General features: G+C 29.7%; 1 protein-coding gene across 1 annotated transcript; it reads right to left on the reverse strand.

The window, feature by feature from the left end:
- Positions 1–6748: 6748 nt before the first annotated feature.
- Positions 6749–8853, reverse strand: LOC123300018 (glycine-rich cell wall structural protein-like). The gene is made up of 2 exons (XM_044882471.1): positions 8672–8853; positions 6749–8058 (listed from the first exon to the last, which is right to left on the reverse strand). Exons 1-2 carry the CDS (start codon positions 8760–8762, stop codon positions 6842–6844), a joined length of 1308 nt encoding a protein of 435 aa, XP_044738406.1. The 5' UTR covers positions 8763–8853; the 3' UTR covers positions 6749–6841.
- Between the last annotated feature and the right edge of the window lie 13006 nt (positions 8854–21859).

Genomic DNA, 21859 nt, shown 5'->3' on the forward strand with positions numbered 1-21859 from the left:
TATTATTTTAAACCAGGTTTCGACCTTGTATCATTTTGGAGACACAAATTCATGAAACAATCCTACTAATTAAAACTAAAACAAAGCGTTTTTCACAAAGCTTTCTTCTACAATATGTAATTCCAAGATTTCATTATAGAGCAGGTGCCAGGTAGAGTTGAGTGTGCAAAAATCGAGAACTCAATTTTGTCAATTACAATTGATTTTTATTCAGAAAAGCTTATAGATTAATATTCCGGATGTTACCAGATATCCTATTTTTCCAATTTTTGTATATCCCTCCCCTTCAGCTGAAATAGTCAAGTGTTACTTTTTTGAACCAAATAAAACAACCCAAGACTTGTTGGTAATTTTACGTCAAATGGCTCCTTGCAAATTTTCCGCTTCTGAGTTAACAGTTTAATGTTTGGAAAAGCTCCAGAAATTTTGAGCTTTTCAAAATCTTAAAATCATCTATGAACATCTTTTATAAAGTTCTGAAAAGTAATTACAGATTTTTTTATTTTAAAGCCTCAATTTCAATTGATAAAAATTGTTTATCTCACGTCTTCCTGAAATATTGAAGTGTCAACTTTAGCGATAACGTGTTTGTCCTTTACAAAGGTAATGCTACCTTCACAACAGATTTTTCTAGAAGACATACACCGTAATTCTAGTTCTTTATTATATGGAATCCTTTAAAAATACAAAACTTTAGGTATTTCTTTTGTGACCTTTCCATACATATATATATATAAGGATAAGATGTATCCTTAAATTTATATATTGAATTTTTAAGTGGAATAAATCACGTTACGATACATAACAACAACTTTTATTTCTAAGTGTTCTATTCAATTCTATATTATATCAAACCACTTTCTATATACGTTACGTCGGCCATACGTCATCGTTCATGTATCACAATCAAAATAACAAGAAAAATAAACATGATGTGAGCACCGTATGACTTCGTTGGACACTTAGTCAAAATTTATTGCAAATTGAAACGCGAAATTTTTCGATATCGCTACGTACAAAGAAGTTTAGAAGGAAAAGTGCAAAATTCGATCTTATAATAGTCTTAAATTTCAAATTTCAACATGGTTACAGAACCATATATCTTCGAGGTTTCGAAAATTTTCGAAACCGTCATCTAAAATATACATCTATAATAGTATCATAAAGAGGAAATATTAGATTTTTTGTTTATTTGTAATGGATAAACTCAAAAACTACTGGACTGATTTAAAAGAATCTTTTGCCAATATAAAGCTGTATTATTCACGAGTAACATGAGATGTATTTTATTTTTTTTTAAATTAGGATTTCGCACCAAAAAATTAATACCTAACTATGAAATTGAGAACGACAGGAAGTATAAGGAGAAATGAAGGCTATAACGCAGTAATCTTTGTTTTTAAAGTTGAAATTGCCCAGTTGAAGTGGCCTTGTAACTGCTAGTGAAGTATAAAAATATCGGCAAAATTTTTTACCTTGTTTCTTACTTTTGTGATAAATAGTCAAAATCCAAATTTTCAATATCTTGTGACTTTTAAAGTTTTTTAGTTGTGCGGTTTATCTGTCGTGCCAAAATTTGTCCAAATGGATTTAAGGATGCTGAATATTTTCGTCAAAAACTCAACAACGAATTTTTTTCGGGATTAAAATACTTCCTTTGTTTTGTACAAGGATGTAGAAAAAAATGGGTATGTGGTAGAAAGGTATTATATAACAAATTGTATTGTTCATCGACGAAAAATTTATTAGGAAAAATAACATCTGGTTTTTTTTTTAATACATTTAAACATGAGACGACATTCATTCACTTAAAGCTAAAGGAAAAATTTTCCCTAAACTTTTTAGGTATTAAATTAAAATTTTTTGTTACTTATTACTTATATAAAAGTGAAAATAATATTTTTTTCTGGAAATTTTTATGGTAGAGCTTCAAACTGAACTGAGAGTTTCAAAATTATACAAAGCCAAAGTTAGTTTCAAACGCACACATTTTATACCGTTATTGAATTCGATCTAAGTTTTCAGGTTCAATTAAAATCTCACTCTGATTCAAATCTGGCAAACATTAGATGAACGCTTTAATCGAAACAACCATGGTTGTTTCGATTACCAGTTATGGAGTAGAGTGAGATTTTCATTGAGCTTGAAAACCCGCTTACACACCCAACCTTTTTCACTTGAAATATTTTTATCCATAAAGTCATTTTTCGAGCTTCAAGCTTATGTCAATTTAAAAAAGTATACCCTGTATATCAGCGAAATAGTAAGAACCTAATTTATATTCTTTCTAATAGTTTCTTCTCTTATGCAAAATGTTATACGTCGAAGTAACACAAGTCATCTATCTACTTCTTATAATAATATAGCACCACTCAAGAGGGAAATCAGAATGACCAATATGAATGTAAGTATAGTAGTAACACATTCGAACTAATAAAATAGAGAGATATGTCAGATTTTATTAGAACAAGAAATGATCGAATGCAGTTATGGGAATTAATCTTATGTCCTGGAGGACTTTATTCATATATAATATATAATTGAGATTATCAAGGTTATATTATTATATTCTCTTTTATAACTTCTATATAGTAATAAAAAAAGCACCCCAGTTTTGATAATATAATATATCAAAGTTATTATTCCAACTTTGTTTTTATTTGTGAATTTCTCTATTCTCTATATCTGTATGTGATTTAATTTAAAAAACGCAAAGTAAATAATGTTAAAAATCAGAGAGAATACGATGGAATGGGAAGTAAAATTTGAATCATTAAAAAAAGCTCAATCCAGAATCGAGAATTTTCCTGTAACTATGAAATAATTTAAAAAAAACATTACTATTACAAAAGTGTTTAGACTTATTCTAGGTTTAGACCTCGAAACAAAAGTCGGTTATTACTTTGACTGATTACCCATATCCCTGTCTACGGTTTTGGATAGACTGATTTCGATTCGTTTTTTATAATGACAACTTTGCTATCATTAACCTTTGCTACGCTTAGTAGAAAGTTTTACGAATTAACCTATTTGCCACTGTACGTCCAGGGAGATTAACAGCAAACAAACCACGGTCTTAAGCTTTCCAGGAAATGAATAAATGAAATGTATTTGATCGATGCACTAGCAAAAAATTTAATCGATTTCCTATTGAAATGAGTCAGCGGCACACTTCTGGTTTCGCATCTGATTCTTGAAATAGCCAAATAAATCCGATTTTCACTTTTGGGTCAAAATTACTTTGGAAATAATTTTGAATCAATATGGAAACAAAAAATTGTTTCCATTTCTTTCGCAAGTGACTAAAAGAAAAACTTGCAAGGAGTACCTAATATACAACTTACCGTAGTTGTTGTATTATGCACATTTCCATAAATACGTATATTTTCCACTCTTTCCAAGCTCTCTTTGGTATTAAAAACATATTTAATATATTAATAATGCCTTATAGCATTTATTTTTGTATGGTTTTTTATTTTAAATAATAATTGTTAGGTAATTCTTTAAATTATTTAAAAAACCCAGAATAGATTTTAAAATATTCATTGAATCATTCAAAATGTATTAAAATTCTGCTAAAATTTATTATTTTCACTTCGCTAACCATGCATTGCCATCCAAACTATACGTCTATGAAAAATTTTATCTCAATCGGTTGAGGATAACTGCTTTAAAATTGCTTCAGTTGCCAGATTTAACCCAGACAAATATCGTACGTAAAACAATTGCAAGTTAAATAAATGCTAGTTAAATCATTTTGCCCAGCTCAGCAGGATGTGTCGAAGAACGAACATAACGAATATTAGTCTTGAGCTTGCCATGCTGTTAAAAAAATTCCAGAGCTCTTGAAAGGCAAGTTCTCGCCTATAGAAATTTATATATAGAAAAAAGTTTTTAGCCACAGCCTCGGCAACAGCCTTTCAAAATTCCAGTCCTTCTGAAATTACTGTCAAATTGTACCACTGGTACTAGTCACACCAGTTCTTCTTTAAATGGATAATTTTCGTTTTAATAGTAATAATAATATCGTTAGAAATCGTAATATGTAAGTAAGTTGGAAAATGTATAATTTCTTTTAAAAGGTTTTTCATTAAAAATGATAAAAACTTCATCGTTTTCATTTATAACACAATATAAGGCAAAAGTAGTTGAATCAGTCATTTATTTCCAGTCATAATATTTTTTAGGCCATGTTTGATCGCTAAATTTCTGGTCAAAAAGGTAATTATCAAATAAAAACAGAAACTTTCCTTTCCTCCAATGCCCAAACGTTTTGGAATGAAAATATACTGCTTATAATAAAATAATTACATATTATCTATTTTATAAATTTTTCTTTAATTATTTCACATTGACATGTTATAAAACATGCACTAACTTTGTTCTGTCACTGAAAACTGAAACCCAACGTTAAAATGGTGACGTATTTGTGTATAGGTGGACTGCCCTTTTGTCTGTGATAGTTTGTACGCATCATAAGAACCGGGCCATCATTGGTTCCACAACCTTATTGATTATATTTCTAGATACAATGTCTTAATAGTGTACACTGTTGTCACAAATAGTGCACGAATATAAGAATATGTTTTTATGAATTTGACTATAACAATTGAACTAGCTTAAGTTTAAAGTTCTATCATTTTAAATGAAAAACTCTTTATAAATTTGTTACTACCAAATGGTGCGGCATATGAATGAATGTATGGTATCTCTATATATGTATGGGAGTGTAAAATGACAACATATTTTGTTATCAGAGCACACATTCTCTCTCTGGCGAATGCGAAGAAGAACAGCTAAGAGACATTTTAATTTCCTCTTTTCTAATAAAATTTATTTATCTACTTACGAGATATTTATAATCTTTTAAAATTCAGTTTTATTTTCTATAATATGAGGTGATTTTAAAATTACCTATGTTCCACATATCAATCTTACAGATCTCATTTACAGCCCAGCTTAAGTCGAACCAAAAAACTAGCTCGTTTGCTGATTAGATACGTATTTTCCGAGTTATTTCGAGAATCGTTTCGAAATAAAAGCTTTTCGAACCGAATTTTAACCGATATCGTAAAAACTGTATCCCTCTCCATAAGATTTAGACTTGCTGAAACCCATCTGTAATCAGCTATCGATGGTCGTATGGCAAAATGATTTTCACAATATCCATAATATCTTATGAGCTTTATGAGTAAAATTTACGACTCCTATGTATGAGTTAATTGTATTTGTTATTTTTATGATGCAATATCTATAAATAGATTGTTAAAGAGATTCCTGTATTTTATGTAAAATTTTATAGTATTTTAAATTTTTATCGGCTCTAAAATCCATGATTATGACAGCGATTCTTCACTTACTTACTTTAAAATCGTCTATAAATTAAATTGCTTCATCGATTATATATATTATAACGTTAACATGCACGTATATTTCTTCGTACAAAATGTTACAAAGTATCTAATTCAATTTGAATCTTTATTAGAAATGATTCCCCCTTTGACACTTCTTCGAATTGAATAATTATAGTTGTAAGATATGTAAATATTATATGTGTTCTTTTTAGAAATAATGCAAATTTTCTGTGCATTAAATATATTCTTGTACTGTAGTTATTTTGCAAATTTTGATTTCAAATGTTTCAGATTTAGAGAAAAATTTGTACTTGTGAAAATAATTCTGCAAATATATGTATTAACTCTACATGTATGCATAATTCATTAAAAAACTATTTTCTACTTTTTAGTTCAGTAAAAGCTTGCCCCTAAAACAGTATTTTTAATTTAGAACTAAAAAACGTATGTTTACCTAAAAAATATGGTAGAAGCGATGGAAAAATCTGATTATACATATAATACTGTGTCAAAAAATAAGGTGAATTTAAATTTAAACTGCGCGTGTTTGTTGTGCATTATGGACTCCTTCCGCCCGGCCAAACAGTCAACAAGGAATTTGAACGTTATGTGTCATTTGCGTAACGCTATCCGCCTAAAAAGGCCGGAATTGTGGAAAGACAATTCATGGTTTTTACACCACGATAATGCATCATCCCATACTGCACTCATAACTCGTGATCATTTCGTTAAAAACTCAACCCATATCGTGCGACTTCCGGCTGTTCAACAAACTGAAGGCAATTCCGGAAAGTGACTACAACCAGTGTTTCGAAGATTGGAAAATCCGTTGGCATAAGTGCATTGCATCGGGAGGAGATTACTTTGAAGGGGATGAAATTGATTTGGGAGAATAAGTAAAGAATTTTCAAAATAAATACAATGTCATCTTATTTTTTGGGCACAGTAGTATATGCAATATTTCACCTTAATCGGAAACCGAGAGAAATATTGATTTCAAAATTCCAGGACATACAAATAAAAGAGTTTGAAATATCAATATGATTTCATTTTAATTTTTAACATTGTATTATGAATATTTTTTTTGGGACACTCAATATATTATTCTATTATTTGAGTGCATTAATAAAAGCCGAACGTACTTTTAATCTTTAAATAAAAATGAAATATGAAAAGCTTGATAAAAACTTAAAGATATTTTGAAAAAAAAATATATATATATATATGAAATATCCATCAATATAGCTGATAGATTTAAGATATTAAAACGCCTTCTTTCATTGAAAAAATATTGGATAATCTCGGAATCTATTTATACTAAGGAAACTGGAAATGAAAAATAAATGTACATCATTTTAGAACAATTTTCTTTTTTCTCAAAAATATATTTCGATCATATTTTGATAAATTTCGTTTTTACAAATAAATGATTATAAAAATAGACATAATTCAATAAAATTATCTATAGGTACTGGCCCTACTAATATTCACTTTTTGCCATAACCAATTGAACCGCTCCCACTTGAGGCATTTGACTGACTATGGGATCCCGATCCCGAACCAAATGATCCACTAGAACTTGAAGAGTGACTACTTGAAAAACTACCACTTCCACCGCCGCCTCCAGAACATGTCGTACATCCACCACCTCCCAATCCACCTTTACCTCCTCCAACTAATCCTCCTCCTAAGCCTCCACCTCCACCTCCTCCTAGGCCACCACCGCCTGAATTGCCTCCTCCGTAATTACCACCACTGCCTGAATGACCGCCACCTAGGCTTCCACCTCCTCCTAGTCCTCCACCGCCTCCTAAGCCTCCACCTCCTCCTAAGCCTCCACCTCCTCCGAAGCCTCCACCACCTCCAAGGCTTCCTCCGTAGTTACCACCGCCAAGGCCACCTCCTCCAGAATGACCACCTCCGTAGTTACCACCGCCATTTCCTTTTCCTCCACCAAGACCACCTCCAAATCCTCCACCGCCTCCTAAACTTCCGCCGTAATTTCCACCGCCAAGGTTACCACCTCCTGAATGACCACCTCCGTAATTACCACCTCCAAGTCCTTTACCACCGCCAATTCCTTTTCCTCCACCAAGACCTCCTCCATATCCACCACTTCCTCCAAATGCACCACTGCCTCCATGACTTTTTCCACCTCCATAATTACCACCTCCTAAGCCTCCACCGCCACCGAGGCCACCACCTAAACCTCCTCCAAGACCTCCTCCTTGGCCACCATGTCCACCACCATTATAAATACCACCATTTCCTTTTCCTCCACCATATCCTCCTCCTAGGCCACCACCTCCACCTCCTCCCAAGCCACCTCCCAATCCACCGCCATTTCCACCAGTTCCGCCATAATTTCCTCCTTTCCCACCGCCACCTCCCAAACCACCACCTCCTCCAAATCCACCTCCCCCACCAAGTCCTCCACCCCCACCCAATCCACCTAGACCACCATGCCCGCCAGTATTACCACAACCACTTGTACATCCGGAGCCTCCATCTCCTTTTAATGCTCCACCATAACTTCCACCACCTACACCCCCTCCTCCTAATCCACCACCAAATCCCCCTCCAAAACCACCTCCAAATCCTCCTCCTATACCACCTCCTCCTCCACCACCCCCACCTCCAAATAATCCTCCTCCTTTATCACCACCCCCACCGCCATATGGAGAGCGAACAATTCGTCGTAAGTCTGAAAATACAAAACAAAATGTACATTAAAATGTCAGAAATTACATTCATGTTTGCAAGAAATTATCAAAAAAGAATTTCGCTTTAAAGGATATCGATAATAATATATGTCGATTTTGGATAGCACACTTATAACTTGATCGAAAACGTGCTCTTATCAATTTTCCAAAAGATTAATAGTTATAAATTTTTAAAAACACACCATAAATTTTGTATATACTAACAGTAACGAAATTCAGATAGAAAATTATAGAAAAGTTTTACAACTTTGACAGAACGTTTAATGTTAACTAGATTTTCAATTCCAAATTATAAATTCCAAGCGGAGTAATTATGTTTCGAATTTTTTTTTTTTTTTTAGTTCCTCAAATATACGATACAAATTGAACTCAAAGAACTCCCAAATTCTTGTTTAAGCTGGAAGAGTAGGGATTTTTTATTGATTGCGATTTTAATCGTTTGACGACTTATTGATTCTTCTATAAAGATTACAAATTCTTTTCGAGTTAAATAGGTAAAAACACATTTCGAAATTTTTTATTTCGATTTTCAGGATGTATACAATAACTTACTACCAGAAACGTAATAAATCTTTTTAAAAAAATTCAATTTACCTCCGGGATCATTTGTTACTTGTGTATAGCCATGAATATGACAAATTTCACTAACTAAAACTAGCGATATCAATAATTTTATTGATATCATACTATTAATTTTATTAACTCTTTATTATATTAACTAATTTCTTCACCAAAACTAATTAACACGATTATTCCAGCTGAACTGTGACTTAATAAAACAATGGAAGCTGCTTTTATAGTTTTTAAGAAACAAAGTATAGATGAAGAACTCCTAAGCTGTTTAAAGATTTTTTTACTTTGAATTCAATGTCAAACACTATACCGGTTACTTTTTGCTAAGCATGAAATAAGATATACATCAATTTTCTATGTAATTTTGTAATTTCATTTGAATGTCTTTTCCCAGTTTTTTATTACTAGGTTTTTTTTCATTATTTGGCCGATATCTTATTAAGAATTGTTTATGAAAATTATTATTTATGAATAATTTCATCATCATCAGCAACATCTTTGATTATAATAATCAATGCGAAATGAAAAAAAAATGCATACAATATTGCAAAATATCGCGTGTGATATCGCGTGCGATCGAAATTTAACCAACTATGTCTGGACAGTAAGAAAAGGTGAGAAAAAGTTCGGCAACCTTCAAATCACTTCCAATCGGTACGAGAACATATATTTTGTAATTTCATATGAATGTCTTTTCCCAGTTTTTATTATTAGGTTTTGTTTTCATTATTTGGTCGATATTTTATTTAGAATTGTTTATGAAAATTATTATTTATGAATAATTTCATCATCAGCAACATCTTTGATTATAATAATCAATGCGAAATAAAAAAAAATGCATACAATATTGCAAAATATCGCGTGTGATATCGCGTGCGATCTAAATTTAACCAGCTATGTCTGGACAGTAAGATAAGGTGAGAAAAAGTTCGGCAACTTTCAAATTACTTCCAATCGCTACAAGAACATATATGGCTGAAATTTTAATGAATTCGAGAAAAAAAATTGTACAGTTGGTTTAAGGACAATGGTCTGACTCTCTGGCTCGTGGTGTAGTAAGAAAAAAAAACAAATTTTGCTCTTGAACCTTAAGCTCTTCAAGCCTCTTAAATATAACACAAACTGTCCTCTGAAAAAATAGTGCTTAAGGATGTAAGAGTGCCAGGGCAATTTTGGATAAAAGGCTTGATTTTTTTATATGGAGTTGGATTATTCTTATTTTTCGTCTACATTCATGAAGTTATGACATAATTCATCATCAAAGTTGAAAATAAGATAAAAATAATTTCAACCACAAATCTAAACATGCCTTGGCGCTCGTACTACCTTAATTGAAAAAATGCACAAAAAGTAAAAAAAAATAATGTTTAAATAAATACTTCCGCAGTCATTTTCTGTGTCGATTTCAATGAGGAATTATTAATTGCTCTCATTAGGAAATTATTGATAGAAGTATTAATTTTAAAATTATTTTTTACTTTTTTATGCATTTTTTGTGCGACTAACAAAAAAGGCTGTTATAACTTTAACGTATTTGTGTATCTTTGAACCTGTCTATGGCATTGTAGCTCTTAAACGGATGAGCCGATTTGGATTTTTTGTTTTGTTTGAATTGCAATTTGATCGATAGTGTTCTTAGTTTCAACGAAATCTACTCAGTCGTTTGAAAATCATCATTTCTTTTCTAAGTTGTTGATGGAGAGATATAAAACTTCAACAACTAGAATAGAGTTGACATAGATCAAATAACATTTCAAACAAAACAAAATTTAAAATCGGTTCATCGGTTTGGGAGCTAAGATGCCACAAACGAATCGATCAGACCTGATTTTGGATCGGGGGTTTCTTTTTAATTTCTGATTGCCTTATTTGTTTTTGCTAGTTTACAAACTCTGTCAACTATAGCTAATAGTTAATCTATATTAAAATTGATTTCCTGTTATACGCATTATAAATTTTTTTTTTGTTACTATTGTCATTTTCGCTATAATTTGATTTACTAGTAAATAATAATGATTTTATAAAATCATCAAAATTAATTTTAATTATAATTGATTTGATACTAATTATATTTTAAAACCATATCAAATTCATTGTCAATATTATAGTAAAATGTATTTTAACTTTAACACGTCCTCTCTGCCATGATATCATTTAATTTTATAAATCAATTATTTGTAATATCGGTGGTTTTTAAACATTTACAGGTCTAGAATAGATCCGTTTTTATCATGCCACAGTTCGCACCGCTCAGGTGTATGATCCCCGAGTTGTCGAAACTCCCAAAATATCAAAATCTAATGTCTGTCTTATGAACCCTTAAATTTTTTTTATTTTCAATAAAATTTCTAAATCATTTTTAAAAATTTGTAGAATTTTATCAAAAGTATTAAACGAAAATTTTAAAAACACGAAAATTGAAATAACTGCATCTTTGCGAAGATGCAGTTATTGCAGTTATACTGAGAGTTGAAAGGTTGAGAATTTTATCCTTAAATTTTACATGAAGTTTAGAAGCATACAAAAATTATTTTACAACAAATCTGATAAGCCCACTCAAAAGTTTGTTTATTTTTCTTGAAAAGGAACTTTAAAAAGTTACCGCACGAGCTTTTTGAACCAAGATAATCGTTTTCCAAGCAAAATTTACACTTCTGGATTTAAAAATTTTGTATCTTCTGAAATAATCGTTGCATTAAAATTTGTCTCATATTATTCGAATGCTGAAACTGCTTTCTTTAAAGCCCTTGCATATTGTTTTGTAAGAAAATTTTGTCACTCTCCCACTAACTTCAATTTTAACCCCTTTCAGCAGCCTAAGGCACAAAATCTGAAAAACGTCAAGTTTCCTAGTCAGGCGTACAGTAAACAATAGTTTTATCAACACCCATCAACTCGAATTCGTCATCAATAGCATTTGTTTAAATACTACTGGTATTGATTGATGTACTAAAACAATTGGAATGAATAATTTTAACAACATCAATAATTGTGATCATCGAACGAAATAAATGGCCACCATTTTATTTTCAACGAGTCTAATATGATTGCATACAGGTGATTTATAAAAAAATTAAGGTGACGATACACTATTACCATTTAAAAAACTAAGCCCTACATACTCTTGATACCCCCATTTGCAGACCAAAATATACGCCAGAGAGGGAATCCAAGTCATCTTTCTTTTAGTAATTCGGATCACGGTTTTACCAACTAAACCATCTTTCAAGTCTTGATGTCTTGACATATAATGATATGATTGTGAAACACTGAACTTTTTGTGAGACTGTAAATATAATATTTAATCTATACAGGTTGTCCCCCCTAAATCATCGGAATAAACAGAGATTAAAATTTTAGGACGAAAAGTCCCTTTTGTGTTTTTCGACCAAATGTATTATTAACGATATAGACTACGTTAGTTATCGTTTTTAGTTTTATAAAATTAAAGTAAATTGCAATCGAGGATAGTCTATGAATGCCTCGAGAAAAATAGTCAGACTGATCTGGCGTGAATTGTTATGAAGCAGCAGAGAAATTATTAACATACGAAACGATAAAAATTTGAAATGAGGCCACGATCGTTGCATCAGTCAACTTTTAGTACTTTTCATATTCAATTTTACTAAGGAATTCATGGTTACTGTTTAGTCCGGGAATTTAGGGAGGAAACACCCTGTAGATATTATATTTGTTATTTATACATATTATTATTATTTAATAATAGCGTGACCCTAATTATTATAAAGCCAATTAATAACTTATAATAATAATTATTAAATTATTAATTTATGATGAAAATAGAATTCATAGATGTTATTAGTTGGGCGCAGAATAGAACGATCGGTATAATGGTGTCGATTTACCTAAATCGATCTATAAAAGATGCAAATTGAGATTGATTCGGTCTTCGGTTTGCGATAAGTAAAGGAAATCAAATGAAAAATTTTCCCGATTTTTTCAATAAAACACTTTTTTAACAGTGCTGCAATTATAACTATTGTTGTCCCGTCAGCGGATTTTTGGTGAAAACCCACTTAAGAGGATTGAAATCCTTATAAATTTAAAAAGGGGGAATTTTTTTAATTAAAAAGTTTTTTTTTTAAATAATGACTAGTTTAAGTAAAATAAATGCTTTCTTAATTAATTATTTCTTTTTACAAACAGATAAATTAAAATTTAATATATAATTTCAATTTCAACTTTATTTATAAATATTTTATTATTAATTAAATAGGAACTTGTTTTCTCTTTGAAAATTCATCTATATGACCACATCATAGAACCAGGTCTTTTAAGAGCGAAGTTTGTATTCTTAAAAAGATTTCAACGTTATGAAAACTGTCTTTTAAATTCTTGTCAGCAAATAATTTGTGTAATTTAGCTTCATAGCCCAAGTCAACTCTTCCTTAGTTTTTGACGTTACAAAGCTATCTAAACGAAAGTTCTTAAACGCTCATGTATCCTCTACTTGAAATTAAATCCCATTCCCCCTTCAGCATTTATGAAACTTTCTACATAATAAAAATTTATTTAACAATTTTACAAACACGGATGAATGTTTTAATTTAATAACTTGTATACCTATATCAATAAAATCATAATTAATTTGTGTACCTATTGTAATATTTATATTTAATAATTATAATAATAATAAATAATATCTGATAATAAAATAGAAACAAATCTAATAATATAATCGATTTTTAATTTGAAGTCTGTCAGAAAATACTAGAAACAAAAAAATATTCGAAAAAAACACACAATGATTAACAATAACTATTCGAGAAAAAAATTGTATATTACAGAAATAATATTCAAGAGTTAATTAGAATTCTCTGATCATTATCTGTATTTTATAAATCAAAAATGAAATAATATATCATAAAATAAATAAATAAAAAAAAAAACCTTTTGTAATGAATTAGATAAATTAATGAATATTACAAGCAAAAAAATGGGCAAAAGTAAATCTTCATGTGACCTGCATATGCTTTTTGCTAAAATCCATTTTGAACCCACTTTTCTCTAAACACATTAATACAAAATGAATCGAATTCTCGATATTTCTTGTCCTAAACCGATCACTTGGGTAAGAACAGAATTTAAAACATAATTATCTTATTATAACAAAACATGTACAGATTATTTAAACAATTAATTTAGAAAGCTGTTATATTTCTTGATAGTAACATATATTTTCCAAATTTGGATCAATATTTTGCTAACAAAACTACAGTAGAGTCTTCTTAATCAGGACTCAATAAAAACTAGAAGTGTTCCAATTACTTGGATTAAATGGAACTGTTAAAATTTCTGGGGTTTTCACCATTATGCCGTAATTAAAATTTCGTATGTGTAAGTAGTCTGCGTGAAGCTGGGCCGGATTGCTAGTTACTCATAAAATAAAGTATTACAAAAACAGTATCAGGACAGAATTGGAATATGTATGTATTTAAGCGAAGAGTCTTTAAGCATTAAATACATGCCCTTGTGATGCTTTTGTGTTATAGAATCATAACAATGAACCATATTTGATGTATATACAAACAAACAACATCATTTTTTCATTATTTGAAGAGAGTGGTGTGGAAAGTGCCAGCAGTCGAAGAGTATTGCGACTATTGAACGTTTCCGATTCAAATATTCAGATTATCGAGACTGTACGGTATTATGACCTCAGACCTAAGGTATAAAACAAACAACGTGGAAAAAGCCTCACGACAGACATCCATAAGCTTCTTCCTAATTTATCTGAGTATTGAAATTTCTATGTGAGTGGAAGCGCAGATAAGCGGATTGAACATATCTCTTCTGCATAATAAGATAAAGTTCCTTGCGCTTCCACCATAATAGCTACTGAAAAAAATATATTCAGTCAGATTTCTTCGAGACAAAGTTTAGGTATATATGATAAGGTATTATCGTCTGATTACTAAAGGTGATAAGGTGTGCAAAGGGCGCAAAGGGCGCAAGGAATTAGGGGTATCCAAAATAAGGCACCCATATAATAAGTCTACTCAAAATATCATTTTTTCATACAATATAAATAAAAACCGAAAAACAGTCGATGCAAATGAAATATTTCGACACGGATTCCAAAAAACTACAGTTTCATCATCTAATCCGAAGATAATATCCCTTATAATGAATGAATAATATCCTTTATAATGCGTGTACTTTGGAGAGCTTGAAATATTGTAAATTACATTTATACTTCGTGATAACAGACCTTATCGAGCCATGAAAACGCAAGTGCATAATTTATTGTGTAATCAAAAATATTATGACATTTGCTTATCTTTGAATATATTTCGAAAGGAAGGAAGCATTTTTATATAGAAATATTCGTGTTTGACACTTGTTTTTTCACATTTGAAAAAAATAAAAATAAACACGAAAATTTCGATATAAAAATATAGTTTTTTTTGTGTTATCCGGATATAGTTATTTTGAAATTTATAATATTGAAAAATAACATATCAGTTGTACACTAGCAGATAAAGAAATCGAGTTACTACATTATTCAAAATCGGGATAAAAATATGTATTTTATTTTATTCAAAATTTCAGTAAATTAAATATTCATCCGAAAGGAAAATTTTTGTTGTTTTCTCGATTTTTTCACCATATTACGGAGAGTGTTCTTAGCTATATTTCAAATGCGAGCTTAGGTTTCCGTACCCAAAAAAACTAAAAAATGGGCGATGATCTTCAAAATCGATTCAGTTTGGAAAAGGCATGACATATAAATAAATACTATGGAAATGAATGGTCAAATAAACCTGGTTCAATTCATTTCGAAAAGTGAAATGGTAAAATAATTAGGTAATTTAAAACAATAATTCAAAAGAATAAAGTTAACTCAAATATTTCAATTTCAATTAAAATATTTCCAAAAATTTGTCCCAAAAACTGATAGCTCTCTAAGTATCTTTTTCATCTCATCTGATGTCCTTAACCATCACTTTGATATTGATTTAAGAAGGAGTGTTATAAGTTTAAAATGTTTATCTGTAGGTCTGTGTGTTTTTCAGTGGCATCGTATCCCCAAAACGGTCGAACCGACTCGATTGAGAACATTTTATAGCAAAGTTTACAAAAATCGGTTTACAAGGAATAGATCGCAATTGTCGGGGGTTTTTTAAATTTTGTAAATTTCACTTGTAAATAATAATTATCGATTAATTTTCACATTTTAGAGGCGTAGATAAAGTTTTGTTCGATACACGTGTGTTAACACATTATTAACGTAAATTTCACAGGCGTACGTTAATAATACTGTTATCCCACTAGTATCATAAATGCCTATTACCGATTTCAGTGATCCGGTTTCTCTGTTAGCAAGAATATTATATTTCATTTAATAATTATTAAACAATAATACATACAACAGGCATATCGTGACGTTAATTATTCAAATTTTAGACAGATGATAAGGATTTATGTTTTAAAATGAAAATAGGTAATAATTAATTTTTCATAGTATAATGTTTTGATGCTTTTGTGTGTGGGGGCTTTTTCATTTTATTATAATGCTTACTTCATCAACAACATCATTTATGGAATTTCCAATATTTGCTTGCTGCTGGTAAAGAGCGAACGGATAATAATTAAATATCAAAAAAAAAAATTTGTATTTTATTTTAATAAAAAAATTTATCATGTATAGATTGTAGATTTTTGATAATGAATATTTAAAAAAAATTTTTTTTTAATCACGGAAATACCTTTCGGCTAACTTCTATGTTTCTGTGTAAAAAATTTTAAATTAGAAAGATGAAAATATATAGCTTTTTACTGATAGACTACACTATTTCACAAAATCATTTATATGACAATCATTAGGGATAATTGTCCGACGTCTCGCGAAATTTCACACTAAGCAATCCTACTTACAGGACATAGGAAAAGGGTCATAATAAAATCTTACGTCATTTGTAAAACACACATGCACAGAAGTGGATTATCCATAAGGCAAAGTTGGCTCGTGGCTACATGATTGCGGTTACGAAGGGGCAACCGCGCGTAGAAGTTTTTAAACAAACATAAAATTAATTGTGTGAAAGTATGGCAGTATTTCATATAATTTCTGCAGAAACTGGAAATTTTAATGATGTTCATTTAATTGCAAGCCTTAGTACTTTCAATAGTCAACGAATATGGAAAGATCGCAAAGAGGATACGGAAGAGAAACCTCACGAGAGATGAATCTGTCGAAGACATTAATTCTTTATTATCTGGTCAGGAATCATTCAGAGTGACAGGATTACCTCGATGTCGAATTGGCCATATTACCCATAAAAATGCAAAATAGACTTGATACCATGACAAAATTTGAAAGTAAAATTAAAAATGATTAAAAACGAAGAAGTTATAAGCAATCAAAGATTGTATTCAAAGGTTGCCCATCTCCTTTTAGCACAAAGTTTTATATGTAATCTGTATGGCGATACCCACGTATGAAGTCGCTAGCGGATACTTTCCTTTTTGTTTAATTAGGAATTTTAAACGTTCAAATCTTGCATACTAGTAATGGTTTTTAAAAATCAACTTCACTTTTCTATTCGTGAAGTGAGAATTCTTTGTCTGAAAAGATAAAAAAAATTTAATCCGATCCCCTATTGCATAAAAGATGTAATAAAAATTAACTTTCAATCATCTTACAAGAGAACTGTGAAAATCAAAGCTTCTTAATCAAATAAGTCATAACTTTAACGAATAAATTTTCTTTCCAGCAACAATGATGGAAGTAGATATTCAATATGAAAAGTATTTAATGAATATTTTTATGTTAAAAATCCCATTTATGCAAACAAAAAAAAGTTTAATTAATAGGTTTCCAAGTTTTTAATGAAAATAGATCTCTTAATGGTAAAATAATTACCGTGACTATTATAGAAAAAATTAAGTAGGTATTATATCTATCTTATTAACACTTGACGCGCTGACTGTAACCTTCAAAACATTATCTGGTTTTTTTTTCTTCTTATTTTTAATGTACATCACTACGTCATTACAATTAACTTTAAGTCTACTGACCTAAAGCTAATTAATAATGTGGACATAACAACAAATTAAGCCCCTATCAAAAAAGTACTATTTGCAAGAAAATATGGTCTTAACATGGTAGCATGTAAATGTTTTCTTGATTCAAGAAATATTTTAATCAGTTTAAAACTTATTTTCTTCAATTAAGTATTAAGACCGTTGGCTCAAGAAATATTTACTTGTGATGTGACCTAATTTTTGTATTTTTTAGGTCAAAATTACAGATTTTAATCCAAATCGGAGACAAACAAGTTTCTACGCCTTTTTTGCAATTTTCTTAAGGGGTTTTTGAAAAAAGCAAGAAAATTGGATACCTTTGGCGATTGGGCGGTCAATTTTAGAGATATTGACTAAAATCGTATACGAGATATGAGATCTCGAAGCAAATTCAGTCAATATCAATACAATAACTTGTTTTCTAATCGTAAAATGAGCCAAAATTGCATAGGTATATAAAGTACGAGCACCAAGGCAATTTTGGTTACAAGGCTTGATTTTTTTTAAATGAAGTTAGACTAAGTATAAATCAATCCTGAATAATTTAGAGGGGGTTGTCCGATTCATTAAATGAATAAATGACTTCAAAAGTAGGCATATTTAACATTGGTCTTATGGGAAAACGGTAGATGGATGATATGTTTTCATAGATTTCTCCAAAACTAGTCGGTGGAAATTAAAAAAAGTCGGATTCTGCCCGACTTATTATGGATGTATGAGCAAGGTTGAGGGAACACAAATTTTAAAAAATTTATTTTTTTATTTTTGATTCAATTTTTGTTATAACTTCACGAAAAGTAAGAATAAAATTTTTCGTTATCTAGAGTAATATCGAAAAATTTTATTCATATTTTTCGTCTACATTCATGAAGTTATAACTAAATTCATCATCAAAGTTGAAAATAAGGTACACATAATTTCAACCACAAGTCTAAACTTGACTTGGCGCTCGTACTACCTTAAAAAAAATTAGTCCGATAATAAAATATTAAAATACATTGGTATTATACATATATTCAATTTAGTAATAATCGAATAACCTGAATAATAAAAATAAGCGCAAAGAGTTATATAAATTTAATTTAGTTATCCTTTTTGGCAATACAACGCCCATTTTTACTATATATTATAAGGGATTATATTGAAGTAAGTTGAAATCAACTTTTTTTACCTGATCCATTTTGATCAGTTACTTTTTTCAAAAAAATTAAGGATCCTGTATTTTGATTGGTCCTTAAATTTTTTTCTTTTTAACAATAATAAATCTTATAATTATTTCATATTTATTCAAAAATAAACTTTCAAACGTCAAAGTTTGTTATTTTTAAAGCAAGTGATATTTTTTCTGTGATTTATTAAAATGTCTTATTTTTATAAAAATAAATTTTATAGATTTGATAAGGTATGTACACGAATTTTAAATACTTTCTAATTTTCATTTTCAAATACGTTTTATGCAATGTACAGTGCTTTAATGTAAAAGTAATTTTTATTAGATATAATGAAATAGTGATTATACACAAATACATAGAAAATTTCTCGACGTTTTGTAAATTTTCTATTAGCAAAAAATATATGATTATGCCTGCACGATTATATGATTGTGCCTGCACGACCGATCTATAGTGAAAAATTGAGACCTTTTACAAAAAAACTAAGAAAACAAGTACAGTTCAGTTGCTGCAACAGTTTTTAATTTTTTGTTTTTTCGATTTTTTCTTAGCACCCATATTGAAATTGTATGTGTCCTGTTTCATTACATATAAAAAATTATTTTCCATTCATCTGTGTGCGAAATTGCCAATTTTAGTTTATTTATGGTAATCTCAACTGTGCCAGTTTCCCCAAAAATTTTGCGGAAGAATTTATGTAAAAATAATACACAGAAGAAGCAAACTCAGATCCTTCTTTTCTCTCGGATACTCCGAGCTAGTGCCCAAGGATCCTTCTTTTGCATCCTTCGTTTCATATGATTTTGCATATCTACACAGTCCCATGATACTTATGTTTCCAAAGCCCCCAAAAGGTTAAAGATGGCCCATGAGTAAACTAATTATTTTTATTTAAAGTATTTCGATAGCGAAAAAATGAAAATGACCCAAAAAAAATTTTGTTAATCAATTAATCATCTTTTTATACGTCTTTTGTGAAAAATTCATATCGATTCGTTGAACGGTTTATGCGAATTTAACAGAAGGCGTATTAAATACTCACAAAGTTTCAGTTATTTGGTAACGAAACACTTTAATAGCTTTCAGTGATATTAATGACTTTTATTATTTATTTCAGTTAGAATTTGCATTTTTACAATTGCAAGTTAAGGACGAATGTACTGCAACGAATCCAAGTTTAGATACAACAATATTTCCAAGATGCTCATCACCAATTCACAACCAATCGCCAGCACCATTTCATATTAATCTAAATGAAAATGAACAATACACATTATTTTGTATGGGCTTACAAACTTTATCACCAAAAATTCAAAAAGTACGTGGTGTTAAAACACAACCAAAAAATGTAATCAATGGATGTTTAAGATTATAAATTCATGCCAATTTTTGAATTATCGTGATCACAGACGGGCAAGCGGAAATGGATTAATTCAGTGATTTTATGAACACCTATGACAAAATTTTGTTTGTAGCATCAATATTTCTAAGCGTTACAAACTTGAGACTAAATTTAGTATACTTTGATGGAAATTTCATATATACCTATAAAATTGTACTTAATAATTTTTTTTTAAATTGTAAATATAAGTTGTATTTTTAATCGAAATCGATTGTTTTAATGAAGCCTTAAATTATCGATTACGGGCTTTGTTTATGCTATAAAATTGTACATAATTTTTGTATTATAAATTTTAAATTCTTTTTATAAATTGTAAATAATATAAATTGTAATAATTTTTTTATATATTTTGTTGACGTGATAGTAAAAAATCTATTTATTAAATTATCTAAGCTTTTTTTCTTTCCTACTGCGCGTTTTTAAGTTTTCATTGTTTTAAATTGACCTTTTTCCTCTGAATATTAAAAGATCCGCTAGATGGCAGCACTAGGAAGACATTAAAAAAATCCTTTTCCGTATGACTGAAACGATTATCTCAGAGAATATATCGGTAAAGTGATATAGTCTCTGATTATGCGTTGAAGACTGTCGTACGGAAACGTCAAAGGTTAGCGAATCTTTTTAATCTCCAGTGGAAAAAGGCTAATTAATAGCAAAAATTTTTGAATTTATTCTGACATTTTACTCCTCCATCTATGATAATCATTTTAAACCATAAATAAAAGATTTTTGTAAAATTTTATAATAGTAATTGTCAAACAATTCATGTCCATCTTTTCTTGTACCTAATGAATTATGATTATTTTATACTCAATAATATTGAAAATTGTGCAAATATTTTAGCTATGTAAAACAATTCCTTCGAGTATTATGGAAGAGGAATAAGTGAGATCAAGCGAGGTGGAGGCTATAAAGCGGTGGTTTTTACTTTTAAATCCAGTAAAGCGGGCGGGTATAAAGCTAGTACATATAATAATAAAAAAGACAAAAAATATCTATTATGAAACATACAATCATTCGTATTCAACCCAAATTTTTTTTATATTTTTATACAAAATAAAAACTTTTTTCTCCGCCATCAACGATATATATTTTTCCCACGATATGTATATAATAACAATAATAATTAATAATTTATTTATGTAAAATAATGCAAACAGTGCTCGTCGCGTCAGCATAAAATAATATTATAAAAATCGAATAAAAAAATAAATAAATATTATATTCATGCTAATGAATATTATGATAACATGATAGTAGAATCTATTTTCATAGTAGGTACAATATAATGTATGTAGTGAACGCATTACCGCTTTTATTTTATTTTATTTTTTTTTTATTTTATTTAATGTAAAAAGTATTCATAATATTTTATTGATTTTAATTGAAAAACAGGAAATTCTATTGTTGCCATAACGTAAATGAATAGACCGATATAATTTATTTATGGTTTATAATAATAAATACAGTACGATCCTGTTAATCCTGAATTCCTAGCTAAGGTAATCAGGGCCGTAACGAGGGTATATAGCGCCGGTGGCAAGTATTTAAGCACATAAGTGATAGCTAGCGAAAAACAGACATCGC

This window comes from Chrysoperla carnea, chromosome 5 (genome assembly GCF_905475395.1).
Source record: "Chrysoperla carnea chromosome 5, inChrCarn1.1, whole genome shotgun sequence".
NCBI classification, from domain to species: domain Eukaryota; kingdom Metazoa; phylum Arthropoda; class Insecta; order Neuroptera; family Chrysopidae; genus Chrysoperla; species Chrysoperla carnea.

Bases quoted from the DNA above. Each gene is read 5' to 3' on its own strand.
- LOC123300018 (XM_044882471.1), bottom strand. From the start codon at position 8,762: ATGATATCAATAAAATTATTGATATCGCTAGTTTTAGTTAGTGAAATT. The intron at 8,059-8,671 runs GTAAATTGAATT...TTGTATTTTCAG, and splicing joins AGTAACAAATGATCCCGGAG to ACTTACGACGAATTGTTCGC.